At 40.5% G+C, this 21665-nt stretch overlaps 1 protein-coding gene across 2 annotated transcripts in view; it reads left to right on the forward strand.

Moving 5' to 3' along the window:
- The first annotated feature begins 236 nt into the window (after positions 1-236).
- The window catches only part of LOC110533845 (NALCN channel auxiliary factor 2-like), a 63402-nt gene continuing 41973 nt past the window's right edge, over positions 237-21665 (forward strand). The window contains exon 1 of one of the 2 annotated variants that reach the window (XM_090186558.1): positions 237-344. Coding sequence is in view for 1 of the 2 variants with exons in the window: in XM_021618385.3 (XP_021474060.1) it covers positions 6690-7415 (726 nt within the window). In the remaining variant the exon portion in view is untranslated. Of the gene's footprint in view, positions 345-6152; positions 7416-21665 lie in introns of those variants that run through there. The other variant, XM_021618385.3, reaches the window with a different exon arrangement.

The raw sequence follows: 21665 nt of genomic DNA on the forward strand, positions 1-21665 counted from the left end.
TGATCAGTCCAGTCAAATCTACTGTAGATATAACGTGATTTGACGTAATTTTATCTGTAGCCAATGACCTTGAGACTTCTTGGATGGGCACTTCTAATGTAACTCCATGGCAGCACCCAAGGGGCTTGAATTTTCAAGCTATACTCGTAGATTTTGCAGTGACGTAGTGTCCCCATGAGTGACAGAACACTGAGCAAATCATGGCGCAACTAGAGAACATTACCAACCATTACGCTCCGTATTTTCCACTGGCTGCCCCACCACCACAGAAAGCACTGAGCTAGGCTGAAAGACCTGCATTTTGGAGTTGCCTTACTCAAGAAAGCAAAAAAGACACCAAGTTTGTATGTGACTTTATTAACTTTATTAACATTTCTTTATATCGTTTGCAAACTGATATGTACTAATGCCAAAATAACATGTAAAACATGAAAAAAATATTGGGGGTCGCCACTGCTCCAATCAGAATTAGTTCCTATAGGGTAGAGACATGACCATTACAACTGTTTCTGGATGAGGATAGAGCAGACTAAATAAAAATCAAATACAAAACTTTTGGGAGCCTGTGTGAGATTCTGTACTTTTGCTTGTTACTAGTTAGATATGCCTGCTGAAAACAAAGCAAAAAACTGTTCATACTTCTTATTTTTATTATTCCGCTAACCTCGTCACCGGGATCGAATTGCTGGCGCATATAGCCTGGTAACACTGTGCAATCAAGTGGCACTCGAAAGGAGTGTGTTTAAAATCGAGGCAAGAGAGGGAGCGAGCGAGCCTGCTACGGCTGATTTAGATGGAACCATATGATTTTTTGGAAGCCCAATTGATTCTGAGTTCCGGCATATAAAGTCTTCGAGCATATGAAGTCTGTCAAAACTTTTTCTAAAATGCGTACTTTCAGATTTTCCGAAGTCATGTCCACTTTCGCTGCTTGTGCTTTGAAGTCCACAATGTAGGGGGAGGTTAAACAGGTTATATTAGATGGTGATGGACTGAGAGATCAGTCAATTAAAACCAGTGCTAGTTTCGTTCGCTCCTGCCATAGATTTACAGTCAAATCCCATTCTGAGGCGCTGTGAAACCAGACAATTCGACAGAGAGAGAGCCGGCTGGTGAACTAGATTATTATTCCACTGGAACCTGTAGCGTGAAAATTGTAAAAGCTACCAACACCAAAACAGCTTTAAAATGTCCAGACAACCATTGGTAGGTGTGTTTGAAAAAACTTTTCACACTACAAACATTATTTGCTTAATTTCCAATGCATTCCAGTTACCATAGACTTGAATGGGAAAAATGCAGGTCACTGCTAGTCTTCGACCATTTAATCTAGAAACACCATCAAACGTTAAAATGTGCAGACCGGTCTGGAATAGTGTGCTTGTATACAGCTTTTTCATACCATTTATACATTATTATTTTTTTACATAAAAGCTACATAGCCTTGAATGGGAAGTATTTGAATTCCCACTGCTCTTGAACTGTTAAAGATATGAACACCAAACAAATGTTTACATGTGCAGACTGACTCAACTTAAATTGCTTGTCAAAAGATTGTTGATGCTATTTATTCATTTTGAACTATAACCGTCTTAAATTAGCATAAACGTTCCATAGACTTCAAAGGCACCATTTTATTCAACACAGCTTTGTGCTACCATTCCTACTTCATAAACTATAAAGCTCGTCGTATCCCCATTCATTTCAATTGCGGAATGCAGGCTTCAACATTCTAAGCTGAAATCACTGCCATGAAACTCAGAATGTTCAAACTTAAACATATTATATGTCTTAGTTTGTGACTCACTCTAACCTACTATACTAGCCACTAACCCACTATCATAACTCCACACCTACAAACCACCCAAAATAGGTCACTGTAACTAACACATAGCCTATGAAAAACCTATTACTAGCATTACTACTACTACTACTACCATTACTACTGGCGACACTACCACTGCTATTTCACAACTGTAAATACTTCAAGACTTGCAAATACACCACATTTACTGAAGTAAATGTAATTTTCTAGTTGTCTATTTGATCCACTTGAATAACATTAGTACACAGCAAGTTATACAAAACATGTGCCTGTTAATTAGCTATGCTAATATTAAGCTCATATATAGTTTATGAGACAGTTCTCTAGTCAGTGATTTAAAGGGAGTCACTTTCATTATTTTTCCAACAGGTGTCACTGTACGGCAAAAATAAGTGTGCTTAGTTAGGTCAATGCTTGACAGTTACTGAATACCTGATTCACACTATATATACTGTACTGTATAAACTCACACTGTTTTGCCTTTGTTGGACTATGGTGATATTCCTTTACATGAATATCCCAGGCTTACACGTACACACTAGAAACAAACACAAGGCTCTTACACATCACTGTACCTTCTATCAGTTAGCAGCATGGTCATCCTTAAACAGACTAACTAATACATGTTTGTCTATAAGCCATTGTAGGGCAGTACCAGTCAAAAGTTTGGACACAACTACTCATTCAAAGGTTTTTCTTTATTTGTACTATTTTCAACATCTGGAGAACAACAGTGAAGACATCAAAACTATGAAATAACAGCTATGGAATCATGTAGTAAGCAAAAAACTGTTAAACAAATAAAAACATTTTTTTTATTTGAGATTCTTCAAAGTAGCCACCTTTTGCCTTGATGACAGCTTTGCACACTCTTGGCATTCTCTCAACCAGTTTCACCTGGAATGCTTTTCCAACAGTCTTGAAAGAGTTCCCACATATGCTGAGCACTTGTTGGCTTCTTTTCCTTTACTCTGCGGTCCAACTCATTGGCTTGAGGTTGGGTGATTGTGGATGCCAGGTCATCTGATGCAGCATTCCATCACTCTCCTTCTTGGTCAAATAGCCCCTACACAGACTGGAGGTGTGTTGGGTCATTGTCCTGTTGAAAAACAAATGATAGTCCCACTAAGCGCAAACCAGATGGGATGATGTATCGCTGCAGAATGCTGTGGTAGCCATGCTGGTTAAGTGTGCCTTGAATTCTAAATACATCCCAGACAGTGTCACCAGCAAAGCACCCCCACACCCTCGCACCTCCTCCTCAAAGCTTCACGATGAGAACCACACATGGGGAGATCATCCATTCACCTACTCTACCTACTAATTAAACTCTGTGAAGAATTTATTTGGACTGCAATTTCTGAGGCTGGTAACTCTAATGAACTTATCCTCTGCAGCAGAGGTAACTCTGGGTCTTCCTTTCCTGTGGCGGTCCTCATGAGAGCCGGTTTCATCACGGCGCTTGATGGTTTTTGTGACTGCACTTGAAGAGGATGTATTGATGATGTATTCACTATTATTCTACAATGTAGAAAATAGTAAAATGAAGAAAACCCCTTGAATGAGTAGGTGTGTCCAAACTTTTGACTGGGACTGTATATAAGCACTTTACTGGACCTTACCATCTGAGATCACAGAGCTGTAAATCTCAATGTGACTTCTCTGGTTAAATTAAGTATGAATAAAGAATCTCAAAAAATATAGGACTGAGCCGAACCAGCTCTGATATTTTTTATTTTATTAACATTGTCCTTTCCAGCATAGTTCCAGCAGCGAAGGTGGATGCGTAACCAGGCCAGCACAGTTCGGCTCAGCATGGCTCGGCTCAGTTTGTATGTAACAAATGTATATAGCAGCTCAGGATCAGTCTAACAATGAGTAAAACAGATACTTGATACCTTTGGGACAAGAAACAGACTAAATTATACTTAATTATAGAAACTGGTTGCAAGTAATCTTATTTAATCCATTGATTTAGCTAATGGGGGAGTAATGTTGCTTGCATTATTACACTATATAGTGAGAAACAATTCTAAAACAATCTAATTTGTGCGGTAAAATTGAGTTTACTTTCTTGTGGACCTAAGGATGTCTTTACAATGTAAACCTGCATTGCAGAGTAATTACATTTTTCCAGTGCCAACATAATTATGAGTGTCTATAGAGATGACTACTACTTCTCAATTTATTCATTTAAATGTCATATACATTAAAAGAAAAATGTGTTTTCAATACAATATAAGGCTTGATCTACATACAGTGCCTTGCGAAAGTATTCGGCCCCCTTGAACTTTGCGACCTTTTGCCACATTTCAGGCTTCAAACATGAAGAAATAAAACTGTATTTTTTTGTGAAGAATCAACAACAAGTGGGACACAATCATGAAGTGGAACGACATTTATTGGATATTTCAAACTTTTTTAACAAATCAAAAACTGAAAAATTGGGCGTGAAAAATTATTCAGCCCCCTTAAGTTAATACTTTGTAGCACCACCTTTTGCTGCGATTACAGCTGTAAGTCGCTTGGGGTATGTCTCTATCAGTTTTGCACATCGAGAGACTGACATTTTTTCCCATTCCTCCTTGCAAAACAGCTTGAGCTCAGTGAGGTTGGATGGAGAGCATTTGTGAACAGCAGTTTTCAGTTCTTTCCACAGATTCTCAATTGGATTCAGGTCTGGACTTTGACTTGGCCATTCTAACACCTGGATATGTTTATTTTTGAACCATTCCATTGTAGATTGTGCTTTATGTTTTGGATCATTGTCTTGTTGGAAGACAAATCTCCGTCCCAGTCTCAGGTCTTTTGCAGACTCCATCAGGTTTTCTTCCAGAATGGTCCTGTATTTGGCTCCATCCATCTTCCCATCAATTTTAACCTTCTTCCCTGTCCCTGCTGAAGAAAAGCAGGCCCAAACGTTTTGCATTGTTGCCAAAAAGTTCAATTTTGGTTTCATCTGACCAGAGCACCTTCTTCCACATGTTTGGTGTGTCTCCCAGGTGGCTTGTGGCAAACTTTAAACGACACTTTTTATGGATATCTTTAAGAAATGGCTTTCTTCTTGCCACTCTTCCATAAAGGCCAGATTTGTGCAATATACGACTGATTGTTGTCCTATGGACAGAATCTCCCACCTCAGCTGTAGATCTCTGCAGTTCATCCAGAGTGATCATGGGCCTCTTGGCTGCATCTCTGATCAGTCTTCTCCTTGTATGAGCTGAAAGTTTAGAGGGACGGCCAGATCTTGGTAGATTTGCAGTGGTCTGATACTCCTTCCATTTCAATATTATCGCTTGCACAGTGCTCCTTGGAATGTTTAAAGCTTGGGAAATCTTTTTGTATCCAAATCCGGCTTTAAACTTCTTCACAACAGTATCTCAGACCTGCCTGGTGTGTTCCTTGTTCTTCATGATGCTCTCTGCGCTTTTAACGGACCTCTGAGACCATCACAGTGCAGGTGCATTTATACGGAGACTTGATTACACACAGGTGGATTGTATTTATTATCATTAGTCATTTAGGTCAACATTGGATCATTCAGAGATCCTCACTGAACTTCTGGAGAGAGTTTGCTGCACTGAAAGTAAAGGGGCTGAATAATTTAGCACGCCCAATTTTTCAGTTTTTGATTTGTTAAAAAAGTTTGAAATATCCAATAAATGTCGTTCCACTTCATGATTGTGTCCCACTTGTTGTTGATTCTTCACAAAAAAATACAGTTTTATATCTTTATGTTTGAAGCCTGAAATGTGGCAAAAGGTCGCAAAGTTCAAGGGGGCCGAATACTTTCGCAAGGCACTGTAGTTGTTATGTGCAGAACCATAGAGATTAGGATTATTATTATTATGCCATACATATTATGCCATACATATTATGGTTCGTTTTTTTTTATTTTGTATTATTACTGTGATACACTTTAGTACTAGTAGCCTAGCCAGGCAGTAGAGGAAGGACTACAGTAGCAATTGATGACAATCAGTACCACTCTAAAATATGGTGAGGGTGGTTTCTCTGTTGGGAAAACACCAACAAAGAAGTGTAAAATGAAATGAACTAACATTTAATGATCTTCTGACCTCACAGTTTTGGGGTTGTAGTATATCACCACACTCAACATCATCTAAATCCGTTTACCATGGCATATATTTTTTACAACATATGAATTGTCACATTTATCTATAGTCACATTAAATATTTTCTTGCGAACCAGATGAATAACGTGGTGTTTAATCTCTATCATTAAATGCCTCCTGGGGGAAAGCTGTCCAGCGAAAGGAATGAATGAAAGCTGGGGAATGAATGGAGCTTGCGTTAATGGGGATGTAAGAGATGTGGAACCACAGGGGCGACGAAGAGCGCATGCGCCCCAACCCCCTTCAATTAAAAAATCTCAAGGTTTTCTGTGCAAAACCGAAGATGGCGACAGACTAAACGAGACTATCAAGGAGGGAGAAGATGAGAGGCAAATTTCGCTTTTTTTTCATCAGAAACGGAAGAAAAAAATAAGTAATTGTGTCATGTTTGAGGATGACAGATATAGAATAAAGATTTCGTTTTTGTACATACTATGCGTTTCTTGTGTGATGCTGCACCGGTGCTGGAGGTGTCAGTAGGATTTCGCAATATGTTACAATTTTGGGTGTATAGGGAATATTATGCCGGACGTTATCTATTTGCAATGGATCATTGTAAAAATTAGACGCCAGGGTTTGGAACTGGATTGATTTCTTGACACAACAACTTGGGGAAAATTCTTCCCATCACCATGTTGCAAACGAGGTAGGTGACATTGTTTGGGGGATAGCCTATATTGCAGAGGTGAAAAACCCATCTGAGATCGCTTTTGTCTCCCCCCTAAAATATGATCAGGGGTGCTTGGATGTTTCGAAGGGAAGATGACGCCGTGTTAAAAATCTGTTGTGCACCCAAACAAAACGACAAACCCTGTGCCGATTCCGAGAGGGTACAGAAATGGCGAATGTCTTTGGCATCCCTATTATTTTTCACTGTCCTTCTCTCTGATCACCTCTGGTTGTGTGCTGGAGTTAAACTGAGGTCCAAGGATAGGAGCAACCGCAAAATCTGGAGTAACGCGACTGACGGGGTCCACCCGGCTCTAAATGAGGAGAAATTTGGTATTTTTCTAAGCAATTTCACCAAATCCGCTGCTCCAAGTCCTCATTGCACTGATTCTCAAAGCCACCACACTCACCTGGAGTCAGCCTGCACCACGTTGTATCAGCAAAAAAATGGCTTTGGGTCCTCTTTCTCAACTCCATCAACGTTCTCGTCACAGATGTTACTTGATTATTTTAGGAATTTCAGCCTTTCTTTTTGTGATTCTTACACCATCTCCGACTTACTGTTGGGGATGTCAAGCCCAGACAGTTTGAATTGCAGTCTTCAGAACATGGTTTTGGATTTGTTTAGAGGCGGTGGGGATGACGAGGATGTCTGCAGCATCTGTATCCAGGCGTACATGCGGCTGGACCAACACGCTCAGGAAAAATATGAAGAGTTTGACTTCTTCTTTCTCAAGTATTTATCGGAGGATTATTCCGTCCGATCCCACACAGAAGACTGTAAGGTAAGATCAACTGTACATCCTGTCATAAGTGCATTTTACCTTGTAATGGCTGTTTTATTCAGCAGGGAGCTATGGGCGGAACGGTTAAAGCTCCTTCGTCTTCAGGCTACAGAAGACACATTTACACACAATAAATGATTTCAGGTGACTAATTACAGAGACAAAGTACCATATGCCTACACAATACCTCTTATGAATGTTTTCCATTTGAAACAATTTATTTGCTCATTCATGAACAGGCCTACTGTATGTGAATATTCATACTGAATTCATGAATAGCCTATGAATATAATAATACATGTGGTTCATGGTTGTATAATATCTACCTATAGCAGATGTTTGTTTCCTTGTGCTTCTATCATGTTAATAGTGTTTTGTTTTTCATGCCACTTCTCAGCTCTGGTATCTTGCCACCTGTGTGTCGAGCTGTGATGATGTCACCCCTCTGTGCCCTCTCTGGGTTGTCTGGCAGAGCCTTTGATGTTCCACTACCTCACAGCAGAGGGATGTCTGTGGTTAGGGGTATTTATGAGTCATATTGGACCACAGTCAGACTCTTTGCCCTGGTTGGTGTTGATAGAGCCATGATGCCTTAGGTGTTTCCCAAGTCTCTAATGAGAGCTCGGGCAACCAGGATTTCCTAAGGCTTTGAAACTACTCTGTTTCAGGATGGCACATGTGGAGAGAGGTGTCACTGAGCTGTAGCCTATTGACCCACAGCTGTAGGTTTAAGAACAGCCCTGGTGATAAGAGACAGTGCTTCCAGCAAACAGAAGATGTATGCTACATAGAGCAAAGGTAATATTATCTGATGGTTGTCATAAGGTTTTGACCTATGCATGTTCTAAAAACTTGGAAGGCTGAACTAACATCCATTTCAAATATTCCATGCAGAAACAACTCAGGCAAAAAAGGCCACAGGCTCACTCAGGGATTTTAAATGAGTGATTGATTTACTTGTGCATATTAACCAATTATTACACAGGTATAAGAGAAACACTACATTTGAAATATATCTAGTTGAGATTATCATATTTTGAAAACTTCAGATAACATCCACCTTTTCTTGCTGGCTGCCAAGCCATCGAACGCCTTGCAAAGTAACAACTTCATGTAATGTTACCTTGTTATCAAATGAAAATGTTAGAAGTTATCCAGAGTGCAATTGATCCCACACATACAGTTAATTCTGAATATGCACACCCCAGCGGTAGAAGCTACCCCATCCTAAGGCTACTAATTGGTTCCCAGGTGCTGCATATCAAAAACAAGCAAGGCTTCTTAAACAAGACTGTCTTGACATTTTGTCTCAAGGTCACCTTTTGTAGAGCACATCGGTTGCCCTTCAAGTGTCAACTAAGAAACACCCTGTCAACTAAGGAGACCTATCCACACAGCACTGCGCTGTGCTGAGGTGACACATGTCATGAGTTTACTCATGTCCCCTGCCCTGTTGTCCCCACTTACATCCTCTATTTTGGCATTTTCTCACAAATGTCCAAAATGCAGAAAAACAATTTTAAATAGAAATTCCTGTATTAAAATACCATGATTAGTATTTCAGGAATGTATGTACAGTAAGCCCATTCATTTAATAGAAAGCCACATGGCTTCTGCATTTTTACTAGTTAATAAACAAAAGGGTCTATTTCTATGTGAGTAGGGACATGAACTGAAACATTTTGGGCCGGAAGAGGTTGCTGTCAGTGTCAATTAGTTATCACATGTCTCATCTCCTTCGCTGTGGATATTCTTGTTTATATGATCATACACTGGGCTTATGTTGGTTGTAGAGCTTAAAATATGGAGACAGATCGAAGGTGACAGCCCATACAGGCTAATTCCTCATCTTTCCTCTTATGTAGGCTAGAGATGCTGTTATTTCAGACAGCCTCTCCAGGCCCTTGTCCAAAACTCCTAAAAGCCTTCCCCCTGTTTGACAGAACTGTTGCTCTTTCCAAGGACAAACATTTTGCTCACAGTGTGACCTTACAGATCAGTCTTCTTTGGTGAAGGGACACAGTGATCCTTCAGGCATAACTGTTATTGATGGTGTCAACCTCTTGGTGGGGTCAGCTACAGATCATTTTCAGTTATGTTTTAACATTGCTAGTGCCAAGTCGCAGCTCCTCCCTCTAGGATGTAATGTATCCCCTGGCTACTACTTTACACAAATGAATGGACACATTTCATAGGTGCAGTGGATTAGAGGGTGATTGTCACTGTCTAATGCTTGACTCATGCACATTTACTCTTAAAACTGCTTTGTGTTTTACAAAACACTACTCTGTCCATACAACTATGAATTGTATAGTTCACATTTTTCCAGTTCAGTTTAACCTGTAGGCCTATCCCAGTTGTTTTCCTATTACCATATCATTATCAGAGTAGAGTGTAGGGCTTGAAGGAGATGTTTGTTACCTTTTGATTTTACATACAGTACATATTTTCTAAGACCAGTTCTCACTATTTAAAACATGGTCAATTATTTATGATCCCGTTCTGCTGCTGCTACAAAAAGGCAGCCAGTAAATACAGCCTAGTAGTGAACACTGTGTCTAATCAGAATCAATGTTTAATCACTGTTAATCTTATGTAACATCAGCTTTCTTGTAGGAATAACAGGAGCAGCACCTGTGCACTCTGCTTTGAGATATGATAGTAGTCTATGCTTGTACATTCACTACACCAAGCTGCTTTGATACCTATTTCCTATTCCAGAAAGTAGGGAAAATATTGCAATCTTGAAGCTGCAATATGCAACTTTTTGGGCGACCCAACCAAATTCACATAGAAATGTGACCTATAGATCTGTCATTTTTATTGAAAGCAAGCCCAAGAAGCGGTAGATCTGTTCTATGTTATTTGTATGCTTCCCGTTCTTAAGTTTCGTTTTTTTGGTTTTGTACACCAGCTTAAAACAACTGAAAATACAATATTTTTGGTTATGGAAAATAGATTTGACAGCAGTTTAGATGGTACACAGATTCTCTACAGTATACTTGCTTGTTTTGTCACGTGAACTATTAGAATGGTAGCAACCAGGAAATGGCAGAACGATTTCTGCATAGTGCATCTTTAATGAGTACTGTTTATATTCAACCCATATTAATCCATTTTAACACATTTTCACACACGTTTTCAGCAATTTAATGTTTTCAGGTATTGGTGTGAATATGTGTACTTACTTATTGCATTTTCAAATATACATCCTTTACATCGAAGTAAAATACTCCAAACAGCCACATGGTAATTTGTGGACCAGAGGGCTGTGTTTTGGAAGTAACATGGCTGGCTCAAAGAGAGTGTCAGAGTATGAACCAGCTGACTCACAGCACACTAGAATATCAATGAGGCAATGAGCTTCCTGAAGGATTTACAACAGGGTTGTTACGTACCCACACCCCTAGTATTAGTCCAGACCATTGGCTGCTGATTGGCATCATCTGACCAATAAAAGGGGGCTAACCTGGATCATCTCTTTCATAAGCTTGCGGTCATCCTTCTTTACCACATGCATTGAGTAACAAGCATACTGCAACCAATCTGTGCAGTGGATACCTGCAGTATAAGTAGAAAGAACATCTTGCATTGAGATACCATGAAATTTATCCTAAATGGTAGTCATATTAATACTAATAGTAACATTGCGAATTATGTGCTGCTACAGTCGTTGCCCTGATCGTTTTTTATATCTTCCTGAAAGCAGTGAAGCCTACAGGGCCCTACTGCTGATGAGTGATTATGTGCTTGCCTTCACAGGAAGGCCATGCTGTCTGCCTGCTTATCACCCTGGTGAATGGGCTCCATCAGCTTTGTAATGGGGCCTCCCTCCATTGTCCTGGATGGCAATATTATAAATGTGCTCACAGAGGAAAGTGGTACCACAGGGAGAAAGACCGTTTCTAATGTAAACAAAGGGATATTTTATTTATGCAGTTAATCAATTCCGTGCCTAACGTTTGAGGATTTCAAGTAATATCTGATCTTGAGATTGTTTGTATTTTTTGATTTTGGCTTTGCATTTATATTATTCATTACACTTTGTTTATTTACTTAGATTATTCCATTAATTTGGTTGAATAATAATGTATGACTAATGTCAATTTAAGAACCTTTTTCCCCCTCATGATTAAGGTTATAACAATCTTCAACAGCATATTGTGGCAACTTCTAATTTAATATGCACTATATATACAAAAGTATGTAGACAACCCTTCAAATGAGTGGATTCGGCTATTTCAGCCACACCCGTTGCTGACAGGTGTATAAAATCAAGCACACAGAAATGCAATCGCCATAGACAAACATTGGCAGTAGAATGGCCTTACTGAAGAGTTCAGTCACTTTCAACGTGGCACCGTCATAGGATGCCACCTTTCCAACAAGTCAGTTCGTAACATTTCTGCCCTGCTTGAGCTGCCCCAGTCAACTGTAAGTGCTGTTATTGTGAAGTGGAAACGTCTAGGAGCAACAACGGCTCAGCCACGAAGTGGTAGGCCGCAAAAGCTCACAGAACGGGGACCGCCGAGTGCTGAAGAGCTTAAAATTGTCTGTCCTCGGTTGCAACACTCACTACTGAGTTTCAAACTGCCTCTGGAAGCAACATCAGCACACAAACTGTTCGTCGAGAGCTTCATATCAAATCAAATTATTTGTCACATACACATGGTTAGCAGATGTTAATGCGAGTGTAGCGAAATGCTTGAGCTTCTAGTTCCAACAATGCAGTAATAACCAATGAGTAATCTAACCTAACAATTTCCCAACAGCTACCTTATACACACAAGTGTAAAGGGATGAAGAATATGTACATAAAGATATGTAAAAACCTACAGTCTCTCAGTCAAGGCTGGCACAGGTATTGAACCAGCATCTGCAGCAACACAGCTTGATCTGCTATGCATCTGTAGCAGTATCTTAGACCGTTGCGCCACCGAGGTGCACTGGCTGAGCAGCCGCACACAAGCCTAAGATTACCATGCGCAATGCCAAGCGTCGGCTGGAGTAGTAAAGCGGCTTACGAAAGTATTCACCCCCTTGGCATTTTTTCTATTGTGTTGCCTTACAACCTGGAATTAAAATATATTTTTTGAGGGGTTTGTATCATTTGATTTACACAACATGCCTACCACTTTGAAGATGCAAAATTACTTGTTGAATACATATGCACACACTACATTTCAGTTTGTAATTTTTTGAAATAAGTTATTTTTTCCTTTTCACTTCACCAATTTGGACTATTTTGTGTATATCTATTACATGAAATCCAAATAAAAATCTATTTAAATTACAGGTTGTAATGCAACATAATAGGAAAAACGCCAAGGGGGATGAATACTTTTGCAAGGCACTGTATAAAGCAGACCTCCATTGGACTCTGGAGCAGTGGAAACGCTTACTCTGGAGTGATGAATCACGCTTCACCATCTGGCAGTCCGACAGACGGATCCGGGTTTGGCGAATGCCAGAAGAACGCTACCTGCTCTAATGCATAGTGCCAACTGTAAAGTTCGGTGAAGGAGGAATTATGGTCTGGGGCTGTTTTGCATTCTTCGGGCTCGGCCCCATAGTTCCAGTGAAGGGAAATCTTAAAGCTCCAGAATTCAATGACATTCTAGACAATTCTGTGCCTCCAACTTTGTGGCAACAGTTTGGGGAAGGCCCTTTCCTGTTTCAGCATGACAATGCCCCCATGCACAAAGCGAGGTCTATACAGAAATGGTTTGTCGAGATTGGTGTGGAAGAACTTGACTGGCCTGCACAGAGTCCTGACCTCAACCCTATCGAGCACCTTGATGAATTGGAACACCTACTGCAAGCCTTGCCTAATCGCCAAACATCAGTGCCCGACCTCACTAATGCTTTTGTGGCTGAATGGAAGCAAGTCCCTGCAGCAATGTTCCAACATCTAGTGGAAGGCCTTCCCAGAAGAGTGGAGGCTGTTATAGCAGCAAATCCATATTAATGCCATGATTTTGGAATGAGATATTCGACGAGCTGATACTCGATACTTTTGGTCATGTAGTGTATTTAATAGTATAGTTTGAGGTGTCTATCTGAAAAAATATTTGTTGGTGACAAAGGTCAATATTGCTAGTTCTAAAAGTTTTAATACACTTTCATTATGCTTGGGCATCATAAAATCCCCTGTAAAAAAAATGGCAGAATTGGAGCAGTTTTATTTTCAAAAACATAATCTTTCTATGAACCAATTTCAATAATTCGATAAGACGAGTTTCAAACAGTTTTGGCATCAGCACTTCAAGTTGAAACAAACTCCAGAGAACACCTGACGACTAATTTACTGTAGAATACTGACACCTTGCATTTCAATTTGTTGCGCAAGGGCATTTTATTGAGTGAGATTGTATCCATCTACATTTATCTTAAGATTTGGCTCAAATAACTTTATATCGAAGGATCTGAAGATACTTTGACAAATAGAATTATGTCACATTTTCACATTAGAGTGAGTTCCTCACAAAACCAGGACAAAAAGGGACCATGATTTTTTTCACAAGATTTAATCCATAGAATGGTCTTTTGAAGGAAGGATTGTTGACATATATTTGACATTTGTATCTAAAAGCACAACTGAGAAATAATTTATCAAAGATAGCATATTTATGACGTTTTGGTCTCCTGCTACTTTGAGTTATGATCCAATTTGTAAGTATTACAAACAGTGAACGTGAAATTGGATTCAAAATGCCCTCTGCTGGTGATTTGCAGAATGTGCAATCAAATCAAATCCATTTTTATTGGTCACATACACATGGTTAGCAGATGTTAATGTGAGTGTAGCGAAATGCTTGTGCTTCTAGTTCTGACAGTGCAGTAATATCTAACCTCTTGAAGCTAGGGGGCACTATTTTTATGTTTGGAAAAATAACGTTCCCAAGTAAACGGCCTATTTCTCATGACCAGATGCTAGAATATGCATATAATTGACAGATTAGGATAGAAAATACTCTAAAGTTTCCAAAACTGTATAAATAGTGTCTGTGAGTATAACAGAACTGATATTGCAGGCAAAAGCCTGAGGAAAATCCAATCAGGAAGTGCCTCTTATTTTGAAACCTCTGTGTTCCTATGCATGCCTATCCTCAATTTAAAGGGATATCAACCAGATTCCTTTTTCTGTGGCTTCCCTAAGGTGTCAACAGTCTTTAGACATAGTTTCAGGCTTTTATTTTGAAAAATGAGCATGAAGGATCACATTGCGCAAGTGGAGAGGTGGGGGTTCTCAGAGTGAGTTTGTGCGCAATTGAGTAAAGCGGCCATTGTTCCCCCCGCTGCTATGGAAAAAGCTACACACTCGGTTGATATATTATCGAATATATATTTTAAAAACTACCTGAGGAGTGATTATAAAAAACGTTTGACATGTTTCTGTGGACATTATGAAGAATATTTGGAATTTCCGTCTGCGTTGTCGTGACCGCTCTTTCCTGTGGATTTCTGAACATAACGCGACAAACAAATGTCGGTATTTTGGGTATAAAAATAGTCTTTATGGAACAAAAGGAACATTTCCTGTGTAACTGGGAGTCTCGTGAGTGAAAACATCCGAAGATCATCAAAGGTAAATGATTAATTTGATTGCTTTTCTGATTTTCGTGACCAAGCTTCCTGATGCTAAGTGTACATAATGCTATGCTAGGCTATCGATAAACTTACACAAACACTTGGATTGCTTTCGCTGTAAAGCATAATTTCAAAATCTGAGACGACGGGGTGATTAACAAAAGGCTAAGCTGTGTTTCGCAATATTGCACTTGTGATTTCATGAATATGAATATTTTTTAGTAATATTATTTGACTGTTGCGCTATGCTATTCAGCGGTTGCTGACGAAAATGATCCCGCTACAGGGATGTGTGCGTCAAGAAGCTAACAAGTAATCTAAGAATTCCCCAACAACTACCTAATAGACACAAATCTAAAGGGATGAATGAGAATATGTACATTTAAATATATGGATGAGCGATGGACGAGCAGCCTAGGCAAGGTGCAATAGATGGTATAAAATGCAGTATATGATATGAGTAATGTAAGATATGCAAACATTATTAAGTGGCATTGTTTATTAAAGTAACTGGTGATCCATTTATTAAAGTGGCCAGCAGCCTCTCTGAGTTAGTGATTGCTGTTTAGCAGTCTGATGGCCTTGAGATAGAAGCTGTTTTTCAGTCTCTCGGTCCCAGCTTTGATGTACCTGTACTGACCTCACCTTCTGGATGGTAGAGGTGTGAACAGGCAGTGGCTCGGGTGGTTGTTGTCCTTGATGATCTTTTTGACCTTCCTGTGACATCGGGTGCGGTAGGTGTCATGGAGGGCAGGTAGTTTGCCCCCGGTGATGCATTGTGCAGACCACACCATCCTCTGGAGAGCATTGTGGTTGAGGGCGGTGCAGTTGCCGTACCAGGCTGTGATACAGCCCGACAGGATGCTCTCGATTGTGCATCTGTAAAAGTTTGTCATGGTTTTGGGTAACAAGCTACATTTCTTCAGCCTCCTGAGGTTGAAGAGGCACTGTTGCGCCTTCTTCACCACACTGTCTGTGTGGGTTGACCATTTCAGTTTGTCTGTGATGTGTACACCGAGGAACTTAACATTTTCCACCTTCTCCACTGCTGTCCCTTCGATGTGGATAGGGGGGTGCTCCCTCTGCTGTTTTCTAAAGTCCATGATCATCTTTGTTTTGTTGACGTTGAGTGAGAGGTTGTTTTCCTGACACTACACTCCGAATGCCCTCACCTCCTCCCTGTAGGCTGTCTCGTCGTTGTTGGTAATCAATCCCACTACTGTTGTGTCGTCTGCAAACTTGATGATTGAGTTGGAGTCATGCATGGCTATGCAGTCGTGGGTGAACAGGGAGTACAGGAGGGGGCTGAACACGCACCCTTGTGGGGCCCCAGTGTTGAGGGTCAGCAAAGTGGAGATGTTTCCTACCTTCACCACCTGGGGGCGGCCCGTCAGAACGTCCAGGACCCAATTGCACAGGGCAGGGTTGAGACCCAGGGCCTCCAGCTTGATGATGAGCTTGGAGGGTACTATGGTGTTGAATGCTGAGCTGTAGTCAATGAACAGCATTCTTACATAGGTATTCCTCTTGTCCAGATGGGATAGGGCAGTGTGCAGTGTGATGGCGATTGCATCATCTGTGGACCTGTTGGAGCGGTATGCAAACTGAAGTGGGTCTTGGGTGGCAGTATGGGTATGATCCTTGACTAGTCTCTCAAAGCACTTCATAATGACTGAAGTGAGTGCTAAAGATGTTTAGTTTGTCTGGAAGCGTGATGTCGGTGTCCGTGACTTGGCTGGTTTTCTTTTTTTAGTCTGTGATTTCCTGTAGACCTTGCCACATATGTCTTGTGTCTGAGCCATTGCATTGCGACTCCACTTTGTCCCTGTACCGGTATTTCGCTTTTTTAATTTCTTGCGGAGGGAATAGCTACACTGTTTACATTCAGCCATATTCCCAGACCTCTTTCCATGGTTAAATGCGGTGGTTCGCACTTTCAGTTTTGCGCGATTGTCGCCATCCATCCACTGTTTCTGGTTAGGGTAGGTTTTAATAGTCACAGTGGGTACAACATCTCCAATGCACTTCCTTACTCACTCACCGAGTCAGCGTTAAGATGTGATTGGTTACATTGTCTACTGCAGGGTTCCCCAACTGGCATTTAGGTGATTTTATTTGGCCCCCCAAGTTTTTGGAGAAAAAAAAGTAATAATATATATTTTTATTGTTGGACATAAAATACTATAAAAACACCAGCAAATCAGCTCCAAGTCATTTTTATTTTGGAAATCTGTTCCAAAATATTCCCACGCATAATAGAGAGATACAGTACCAGTCAAAAGTTTGGACACATCTACTCATTCAATGGATTTTCTTTATTTTTACTATTTTCTACATTAAAATAATAGTGAAGACATCACAACTATGAAATAATACATATGGAATCATGTAGTAACCACAAAAGTGTTAAACAAATAAAAAATATATTTTTGATTTTTGATTTTTCAAAGTAGCCACCCTTTGCCTTGATGACAGCTTTGCACAATATTGTATGTAAAGTGGTAGGCAACAAAGAAAGAGTGAGATATAACTAACTAACTTACTTAACCATTAATTTGTCATGTTCACAGACTGTTTATTCTACTCTTTTCAAACTGAGAGGATTGTGTTTTTAATCAGCTCTCCCATCTCAGGGTGCCTATTAGTGGAGGGGATGTGACTGTGGAACTCCTTTCTGCAAGGATCAGAGACTCACATTAAATGAAGACACCTCGCTCTGTTCCTCTTCCCCTGACTTTGCACATCTATCACTGCACATCTATCACTCCAGTGTTTATTTGCTAAATTGTAATTGTTTCGCCACTATGGCCTATTTATTGCCTTTCCTCCCTTATCTTACCTCATTTGCACACACTGTATATAGACTTTTTTTCTATTGTGTTATTGACTGTATGTTTGTTTATTCCATGTGTAACTCTGTGTTGTTGTTTGTGTCACACTGCTTTGCTTTATCTTGGCCAGGTCGCAGTTCTAAATGAGAACTTGTTCTCAACTAGCCTACCGGGTTAAATAAAGGTGAAATAAAAAAAAAAATTACATTCAAAAACATTGCATGCACAAGATTTTCAGGGTCATGACTCAATTAACCATCATCCTCCCCATGAGTTGGCGTGTCCTTTATATGCTTTCAGTTAACACAGGGAAGTTCTTAATTCCCCATTCTCCAATTACCTTGTGTATCAGAGATACCTCTGCTGACTAGTTTGTGTGAACATGTTCCTATGGTGGTTCATTACACACACTTCATAATGGTAACTGCCCAATCACACGCCATTGTCCTTCCTCCAATAGTCTCTAGTTTCAAATTTCACGTTTCATTAGTCGTATATACAGGATACACATGGTATACACCATCCAACGCAATGCTTACTTACAGGTTCCTTCTCAACAATGTGAAATAAGAAAAGATAAGAATACAAACAATGTAAATGGCTCAGTAGAATAAATATAAAACAGGAAGGCACAATTCATAGTCTAATATTTACACGTGTTTTTGGGAAGGGGGATTTGGGGGGCAAGTGTTTACATTGTGCAGTATTTAACAATACTAATAAGTCTGGTAGCAGCAGTTGTGGTTTGTGGATGAGTGTGTGGATGATTGTATATCTGTATGGGTGTGAGTGAGTGCATATGTGCTAAGGTGCAGAGAGTCAGTGCAGGTGGTCAGTCCAGTGCAAGTGTTCAGCAGCCTGATGGCTTGTAGGTAGAAACAGTCTCTGAGCCTATTGGTATCATATCTCATGCTCCGATACTGTCTGCTTAACGGTAACGGAGTGAACAGCTCATGGCTGGGGTGTGTGGGGTCCTTGATGATCCTGAGGGCCATCCTCAGGCACCATTTTGAGTAGATGTTCTGAATGGGTGGGACCATGGTCCCAGTGTTGTACTTGGCCATCTTCACCTCCTGCTGGAGAGCCTTGAGGTCGCAGATGGAGAAATTCACATATCAGGCCGTGATGCAACTGGTCAGGACTCTCTCGATGGTGCAGTGGTAGTATTTGGAGAGGACCCGGGATGTCGTGCCAAATTTCTTCAGCCACCTTAGGAAGTAGAGATGCTGATGCGCCCTTTTGACAAAAGTTAGTGTTGTTGGTCCATGTCAAGTCCTCAGTGATGTGGACACCGAGGAACATAAAACTGCTGACTCTACTGCAGTTTCAGTGATGTGGATTGGGGCATGTTCCCTCCTCTGCTTCCTGAAGTCAACAAGCATCTCCTTTGTTTTGCTGACGTTGAGGGAGAAGTTGTTGTCCTGGCACCCCAATGCCAGTTCACTTACCTTCTCCCTATAGGCTGACCACTGCCGACAGTGTGAGCCTCACAAACAAATGTTCAGAGCCCTTTTTTACTATGAGGTTGTGCTCTGTGTTAGGCCACCAGGGATAACATAGTATAGTAATGACCTTCTCTGCCCACAGCTGGTGTAACGTCTTGGTGTCCTTTCTGATTGGTGCCCACCTGGAAGACCCTGGGGCCTCATTTATAAACTGTGCGTACGTACAAAATATACCCCAAAAATGTGCGTGCGTCAGTTTTCACGCAAAAGTTAGCATTCATACAAATTTTACTTGACAAGAGAATGTCCTCATCTCCCCACAAACCTTAGACCATGCGGACACACATCTGCTAGTGGTTGAAATATTGTATTGCAAGCTGGCAAGTAAGTGTTTGTGCAGATGGGGGATATGATGAAAAGCTTATTCATAAAAAACGAGCGAAAAACACAGATTTATTTTTAGAATCTAAAATAATTAGATATAGGAATCTTATAATTAGACATACAGTACCAGTCAAAAATTTGAATATACCTGCTCATTAAATGGTTTATCTTTATTTTTACTATTTTCTACATTGTAGAACAATACATTTTATATTTGAGATTCTTCAAAGTAACCAACCTTTGCCTTGATGACAGCTTTGCACACTCTTAGCATTCTCTCAACCAGTTTCATGAGGTATTCACCTGGAATGCATTTAAATTAGCAGCTGTGCCTTGTTAAAAGTTAATTTGTGGAATTTCTGGCCTTCTGGCGTTTGAACTAATCAGTTGTGTGGCAAGAACAACTCAAATAAGCAAAGAGAAAAGACCGTCCATCATTATTTTAAGACAGTGAAGGTCAGTCAATCCGGAAACTTTCAATAACTTTGAAAGTTTCTTCAAGTGAAGTTGCAAAAACCATCAAGCCCTATGATGAAACTGGCTCTCGTGAGGACCGCAACAGGAAAGTAAAATCCAGAGTTATCACTGCTGCAGAGGATCATTGGAGTCATCCACCTTAGAAATTGCAGCCCAAAGTAAATGCTTCACAGAGTTCAAGTAACAGACACATCTCAACATCAACTGTTCAGAGGAGACTGCGTGAATCAGGCCTTCATGGTCTAATTGCTGCAAAGAAACCACTACTACAGGACACCAATAATAAGAAGAGACTTGCTTGGGCCAGGAAACATGATCAATGGATATTAGACCTGTGGAAATCTGTCCTTTGGTCTGGTGTGTCCAAATGTGAGATTTTTAGTTCCAACCTCTATCTTTGTGAGACACAGAGTAGGTGAACGGATGATCTCTGCATGTGTGGTTCCCAAAGTGAAGCATGGAGGAGGAGGTATGCTGTGTGGGGGTGCTTTGCTTGTGACACTGTCTGTGATTTATTTAGAATTATTATTTAGCACACTTAACCAGCATGCCTACCACAACATTCTGCAGCGATACGCCATCCCACCTGGTTTGCTCTTAGTGGGACCTCCAGGCTGTGTAAGGGCTATTTGACCAAGAAGGAAAGTGCTGGAGAGTGCTGCATCAGATGACCTGGCCTCCGCAATCACCGTTCATCAACCCAATTGAGATGGTTTGGGATGCTTTGGAACACAGAGTGAAGGAAAAGCAGACAACAACTGCTCAGCATATGTGGGAACTCTTTCAAGAATGGTGGAAAAGCATTCCAGGTGAAGCTGGTTGAGAGAATGCCAAGAGTGTGCAAAGGTATCATCAAGGCAAAGGGTGGCTACTTTGAAGCATCTCAAATATAACACTTTTTTTGCATTCTACGTTATTCTATAGTTTTGATGTCTTCACTATTATTCTACTATGTAGAAATTAGTAAAAAATAAAGAAAAGCCCTTTAATGAGTAGGCGTGACCTAGTAGCCTAGTAAATAGATAGACTAAATATATTTCAAGTTGTGCAATATCATAAGCAGCACGGTTTATATTACCAGTATACAGTCGAATTTAACAGCTGATCTATTACATAGAAGTAGGCCTATTTATCAAGTTTCAAGTTTTTATTGTCATGTGCACAAGTACAGTGAACTGTAGTGCTGCTATTGTGAATTGGAAACGTCTAGGAGCAAGAACATCTCAGCCGCGAAGTGGTAGCAAGCTCACAGAACGGGACCGCCGAGTGCTGAAGCTCGTAGCGCATAAACGCATGTCCTCGGTTGCAACACTCACTACCGAGTTCCAAACTGCCTCTGGAAGCAATGTCAGCATAAAAACTGTTTATCGGAAGCTTCATGAAATGGGTTTCCATGGGCGAGCAGCCGCACAAGCCTAAGATGACCATGCACAATACTAAGCATCGGCTAGATTGGGGTAATGTTTTGCCTCCATTGGACTCTGGAGCAGTGGAAATGCGCTCTCTGGAGTGATGAATCACGC

Source organism: Oncorhynchus mykiss, chromosome 10, assembly GCF_057628025.1.
Source record: "Oncorhynchus mykiss isolate SJ-2025 chromosome 10, ASM5762802v1, whole genome shotgun sequence".
NCBI lineage: Eukaryota > Metazoa > Chordata > Actinopteri > Salmoniformes > Salmonidae > Oncorhynchus > Oncorhynchus mykiss.